Source organism: Thermobia domestica, chromosome 15, assembly GCF_964235325.1.
Source record: "Thermobia domestica chromosome 15, izTheDome1.hap1.1, whole genome shotgun sequence".
NCBI classification, from domain to species: domain Eukaryota; kingdom Metazoa; phylum Arthropoda; class Insecta; order Zygentoma; family Lepismatidae; genus Thermobia; species Thermobia domestica.
In genome coordinates, this window is record NC_137468.1 from 137,968,462 (window position 1) to 137,974,840 (window position 6,379).

At 38.3% G+C, this 6,379-nt stretch overlaps 3 protein-coding genes across 3 annotated transcripts; all 3 read left to right on the plus strand.

Annotated features, from left to right (window-relative positions):
• The first annotated feature begins 773 nt into the window (after positions 1–773).
• On the plus strand, positions 774–3,359 carry LOC145671627 (uncharacterized). Its single transcript, XM_081740823.1, has one exon. It carries the CDS (start codon positions 774–776, stop codon positions 3,357–3,359), a length of 2,586 nt encoding a protein of 861 aa, XP_081596949.1.
• A 40-nt stretch (positions 3,360–3,399) lies between these two features.
• On the plus strand, positions 3,400–3,804 carry LOC145671628 (uncharacterized). The gene has a single exon (XM_081740824.1). The coding sequence runs from the start codon at positions 3,400–3,402 to the stop codon at positions 3,802–3,804; it is 405 nt and encodes a 134-aa protein (XP_081596950.1).
• Positions 3,805–5,001: 1,197 nt separating this feature from the next.
• Positions 5,002–5,973, plus strand: LOC145671629 (uncharacterized). Its single transcript, XM_081740825.1, has one exon. The coding sequence runs from the start codon at positions 5,002–5,004 to the stop codon at positions 5,971–5,973; it is 972 nt and encodes a 323-aa protein (XP_081596951.1).
• The last annotated feature ends 406 nt before the right edge of the window (positions 5,974–6,379 follow it).

Sequence of the window (6,379 nt, forward strand, 5' to 3'; positions counted from 1 at the left end):
AGCTCGTCATTTGTGGCAACTTATCACGACTTCTCGCCACATGGAAGCGAAATACAGGAAAATTCATCCAGTGATCCGTAGAAAAGTGTGGTACGGCCATCCTGAGAACCTACTTCCATTAATGTTGACTGACCAAGATGCTAAAGTACGAGAGCTTGGCCGGAGGCGAGTCCTAAAAGCAAGACAAACGACCCAACCTGGTGATCGCGTACCGGTACGAGAATTCGTCGTCCCTGAAATCAACTTAGACGCGACAAACTATGTTGATATTAATTGGTCAACATGCACGCTGATGGAGCCACCACTGACAAAACACTTGAGTCTGCAGAACCTAAGAGAAAATGTAAAGACGTCTCCCAACAGCTGATGAATCTATTACATCTGTAGAGACTTTTATAGTGAGTTTGTATCATTGCCATTATATTTGCATAACGTTTCTCTTTTGTTTTAAAAACAGTATGTGTGTGTGAGTGTCAGCAAGTTGAGCACCAAGAGATCCATACAAGACGGTCCTCCGGAATTCGTACAAAAAAGACAAAACATTGGTCAGCTCCGACCGGATCACAGTGAACTAGCGTTTGATACAAACTGTGAATGTGTATGTGAACAATCGTTACATTGCTCTCTGTTTAGTTTTGTTCGTGTGTGTAGTGACATTTATTAATTCTTCCGGAAACTATGTGAATAGACATAAGTGAGAACACGTTCATCAGTGTGGACTTGTGTGTGGACTTGTGTTTATTAGTTAGTGTGGACTTACAATATTTTTCAAGATGGAGGACTCGGACAGAAGCAAGTTAGTGAAACAACGTGGTGTGTGCAAAAGTCAACTGACAAGAATTCAAAACTACGTAAGTAATATTAATTCAACAACTACAATTAGTCAAGTGAAAGTACGTAAGACTGCAATGATTGAGTTGTATAAAAAGTTCGATGAAGTACAATCACAGTTAGAAATAAATTACGAACAAGTAGAGGACGATGCATATAGGGAGGACTTTGAAACCAGTTACTATGATGTATTAGCGCAACTAGAGGATTTTATTATTCAGCGTAGCCAGGAATCTCATTCAAACAATTCCTCAAAAAATGAGAATCAGGTGTCAAATGATCAATTAAAATTGCCTCGTGTTGAATTGCCATCATTTGAAGGACGATACGAAAATTGGCTTTCATTTTCAGACAATTTTAAAGTTATGATTCATAATAACGATAACGTGTCAGTGTTGCAAAAGTTCCATTACCTTAGGAGTGCATTGAGAGGGGAGGCGTATGATTTAATAGCGAATCTGCAAGTTACAGAAGCTAATTATAAAATTGCATGGCAATTATTGAAAGACAGGTATGAAAATAAGCGTTTGATTGCAGCTACTCATGTCCGTAATTTGTTACATATTAAATGTATCACAAAGGAAACTACATCAGAATTAAGAGAATTTATTAATATAGCTACTAGTAACTTGAACGCATTACGAGCTTTAGATTTGCAGACACCACTAGAAGAGGTTTTGTTAGTTCAACATTTCGTTTCACAATTAGACAATAACACTAGGCGTGCGTGGGAGTTACAAATCACAGATCATTCTTTCCCTCCCTTATCAGAGTTCTTTGCTTTCTTGGAACGTAGGTGTCAAGCATTTGAAACTATAAAAAATACACCATCGCAGGAAGTAGTGTCAAGGTCAAGGGGCGATAAAAATAGACAGAGTGCTGAACCAAAACAAAAAGAAAAAACAACCAAATCATACGTGACAACAACTCAGTCTTTCTGTAACTTTTGTAAACAAAACCTAATACATCAGTTGTTTAAATGTCCTGCATTTTTAAACGCTGAAGCAAAAGAAAGACAAGACTATGTTCGAGATAATTTATTGTGTTTCAACTGTCTCAAAAAAGAATGTAAGGTAAAGACGTGCAGATCAGGTGGCTGTAAACGATGCTCCAAAAGGCATAATACCTTGCTGCATTATGACGTAATGTCAAAATCAGATGAGAAAACCAGTGTTGCTAATTCACAATCAAGAAATTTTTCGAGTCATTCTAATACGAATAGGGAAAATATGACACAAGGTTCTTATTGCATTTTCAAGGGAAAACCAAATGTTACTGTTATGTTATCTACTGCTATAGTAAATGTACGAGATGTAAATGGTAAATTACATCCATGTAGAGTATTATTAGATTCTGCCAGTCAAAGTAATTTTGTAACTGAAGATTTAGTTCAAAGGTTGCGTCTACCTAAAAATAAACACCGAGTTCCAATTCAAGGTATTAATAGTGTGATTAGTGAAACAAAGCATTGTGTAGATGTACATATAGAATCAAGAATTCGTGAATTTGCAATTGATGTAAACTGTTTAGTTTTGCTCAAAATAACAGATAACATTCCAAGTAGGCCAATAGATCATGCTGATTGGAACTTGCCGACAGACATAGTGTATGCAGATCCTAATTTTCACCAACCAGATACTATTGACATTTTGTTAGGCGCGGAAGTGTTTTTGGACATTTTGCGATCGCATAAACTAACTAGACCAGGGAATTATCCAGTAGTACAAGAGACTGAATTTGGGTACATTTTGGCGGGTAAAGTTCCTACAACAAGAGATTCTAGTATACCACAAGTGTCATTTTTTGTGCAAGAAAGTAACCTTGATAGACAGTTACAGACATTTTGGGAGCTCGAAACGATACATTCAACAGTTATGACTCAAGAAGAAAAGCAATGTGAACGACACTTTGAGGAAAACACTACCAGAGATAGCAGTGGTCGATTCGTTGTACGTCTGCCAATTAAGCCAAGCCATAAACCATTAGGAGAATCATATAATTTAGCTCTTCGTAGATTTTACCAGCTAGAAAGACGGTTGCAGCAGTGTCCAGAAATTAACGAGCAGTACCGTAACTTTATGAGGGAATATGAAGAATTAGATCATATGAAACCAGTGAAAGAAGAACATGAAGATAATGGTATGAAATGTTATCTGCCACATCACGCAGTATTGAAACCATCCAGTACCACAACAAAGCTAAGAGTGGTTTTCGACGCTTCTGCAAAGACTTCAACGGGGGTTTCATTAAACGACATACTTATGACAGGACCAACAATCCAGCAAGATTTACATTCAATTGTCACGAGATTTCGAACCTTTCCTATTGCTTTTACGGCGGATATTCAGTCAATGTATCGAATGATAGAAGTTCATGAAGATGACATTGGAGTTCAAAGAATTCGGTGGAGATATTCATCAGTGGAACCAGTCAAGATTTATGAGTTGCAGCGGGTCACATATGGTGAAGCATCATCACCATATTTGGCGACAGCGTGTCTTCGAAGGTTAGCGGAAGAAGAAAAGTAAATATCCTCAAGCAGCAATAGTATTGGAACGTGATTTTTATATGGATGATGTAAGTTCAGGATGCCATAATGTCGAACAGGCGTTAAAGCTTCAGAAAGAACTTATTCAATTATTGCAAAGCGGTGGGTTTACTTTAAGAAAATGGTGTTCGAACGAGCCAGCATTGTTGGAAGCAGTGCCAGAAGAACATAGGGAAATTCACTTACCGTTTGAATTTGAGTCCGAGTCAGGTGTTTCAACATTGGGTTTATCGTGGAATCCTGCATCAGATAAGCTTCTCATCACCAACAAGTCAGTTAAAGAATGTCTCACGACCAACATACCAACCAAACGTCAAGTGACTTCGACAATAGCAAAAATATTTGATCCTTTAGGACTTATAAGCCCTGTAGTTACTCCGTTCAAGATTTTCTTACAACAAATGTGGATCCATAAGATCAATTAGGATGATCAAATACCATCAGAGCTCTATCAGCAATGGTTAGACCTGTGTCATCATCTTCCAAGTGTTAACGAAATACAAATTGATAGATGTGTAGTATTGAAGAATTATGTTCATGTCGAGATACATGGGTTTGCTGACAGCAGTCAACTTGCGTACGGCTGTTGCATTTATGTTAAAACTGTGGACATTTCAGGCAAAACTACTGTTAAACTTTTGGGTTCTAAATCTAGAATAGCTCCTATTAAAAAGGTAACGTTACCAAGACTTGAACTTTGTGCGGCAGTACTTTTGAGCAGGTTGTATCACAAAATAATTCCGATATTAAACATTTCAGTGAATAGTACTTACTTCTGGACCGATTCAAAAATAGTGCTTGCATGGATATCATCTCCAGCTGCCAGATGGAAGGAGTTCGTGGCAAACAGGGTTGCAGAGATACAGGAGATCACATCAGTCAACCAGTGGCATCATGTGTCGTCAATGGACAATCCAGCCGATATTATTACACGGGGAATGGATCCGAAACAGTTGAAGGAAGCAGATATTTGGTGGCATGGACCCGCATGGCTTGAATCATCTGCATGGCCCGAACAATCAGAAGTGGTAGACGAAGATGTTCCAGAAGAAAGGAAAGTAACGAGCATATCTTTAGTCAGTTATGAAGGTGACATAAGCTGTCTGGAGAAATTTTCATCATTGTGGAAGCTATTGCGAGTTATTTGTTTGTGTCGTCGTTTTATTTACAATTGTAAAAATCACAACGAGAAGAAAGTAGGAACTATTTCCACTTCTGAAATTAGTGATACTTTACAACAATGCATTAAGCTAATCCAACAAGTTAGTTATTCGCAAGAATTCAAGGACTTAGCTTCGTCAGGCCAAGTTTCATCCCAAAGTGAACTTAAATCTTTGTATCCATTTATAGATAATGAACAGTAGCTACGAGTGGGAGGACGGCTAAAAAACTCCGACTTACCGTATGATAGCCGACATCAGATCATCTTACCACCTAAAGAGCATCTCACCAAATTGATAATTGAAGCGGAACATAGAAGATTGTTACATGCTGGACCGCAGTTATTGATTTCATCATTGAGGCAAAAATATTGGATCCCACGAGCTAAACAAGTCGTTCGATCTATCATTCATCAGTGTCTAGTTTGTTTTAAATTGAAAGCGTCAGCCTCAGAACAACTCATGGGTCAATTACCATCAGCACGAGTACAGCCAGCTCGAGCTTTTATTCACGTGGGGGTGGATTTCGCCGGTCCCCTAATGATTAAGCAAGGAACTAGAGCTCGTAAAGTGACAAAGGCGTATGTTGCAATATTCGTGTGCTTAACAACCAAAGCGATTCATATGGAGTTAGTGAGTGATTTGAGTAGCCAAGCATTTTTAGCAGCTCTTCGAAGATTTGTATCAAGAAGAGGTAAATTTTCGAACATCTATAGTGACAACGGAACCAATTTCATTGGAGCTCAGCGAGAACTTAAGGAGCTTCAACAACTACTCAGTTCACAACAATTTCAAAACTCAATTCAAGATGTTGCAGTGCAAGAAGGATTTACATGGCATTTCATTCCACCCAGAGCAAGTCATTTTGGAGGCATTTGGGAAAGTGCAGTGAAGTCATTTAAGTTTCATTTAAGAAGAATAGTAGGTTGCACGATTTTGACATTTGAAGAACTCAACACAGTCATAACACAAATAGAAGCCTGTTTGAATTCAAGACCAATCACCGTTCTATCCAATGATCCCGATGATCCTTCATTTTTGTCGCCAGGACATTTCCTTATTGGTGAACCTTTGATGAGCATTCCTGAACCAGATCTAGTGGACATTCCGACCAACCGATTATCAAGATGGAACCATCTTCAGAAGATGAAGCAGCATTTTTGGAAAAGATGGTCTCAGGATTATCTACATGAACTACAGCAGAGAAGGAAATGGACAACAAAACAACCTAATATTTCTATTGGAGATGTGGTTCTAATCAAAGAAGACAACACTCCTCCATTGTCATGGAAATTAGGTGTTATTCAACAAGTGTTTCCGGGAAAAGATGGACTAGTGAGAGTAGTGAGTGTAAAGTGTAAGACAGGGACTGTTAAAAGACCGATTACTAAAATTGTACCTGTACCTAAAAGTGATAATGTGGATTGTGTGTAAGTTGATTGACTTGGTTCAATCAAGAGAGGGGAGAATGTAGAGACTTTTATAGTGAGTTTGTATCATTGCCATTATATTTGCATAACGTTTCTCTTGTTTTAAAAACAGTATGTGTGTGTGAGTGTCAGCAAGTTGAGCACCAGGAGATCCATACAAGACGGTCCTCCGGAATTCTTACAAAAAGGACAATATAACAGTAGGTTGTAAGTGTTTCAGTTGTTGTGTACTTAGTGCAAATAAACATTTATTCATTTATCATAAGTAAGCTGTTTTGTGAACATTTATTCATCAAAAGACAGAACAACATCCTTACCCTGTCACACTCGCGCTGTAGAAAGAATGGTGAAGTCGGTGACAAGCGACATCAGCGGTATGTGGGCAAGAAGCATGACATTGATTTGTCCCA

Excerpts from the sequence above, each read along its gene's own strand:
- LOC145671627 (XM_081740823.1), top strand. The coding sequence starts at position 774 with ATGGAGGACTCGGACAGAAGCAAGTTAGTGAAACAACGTGGTGTGTGC.
- LOC145671628 (XM_081740824.1), top strand. The coding sequence starts at position 3,400 with ATGGATGATGTAAGTTCAGGATGCCATAATGTCGAACAGGCGTTAAAG.
- LOC145671629 (XM_081740825.1), top strand. The coding sequence starts at position 5,002 with ATGGGTCAATTACCATCAGCACGAGTACAGCCAGCTCGAGCTTTTATT.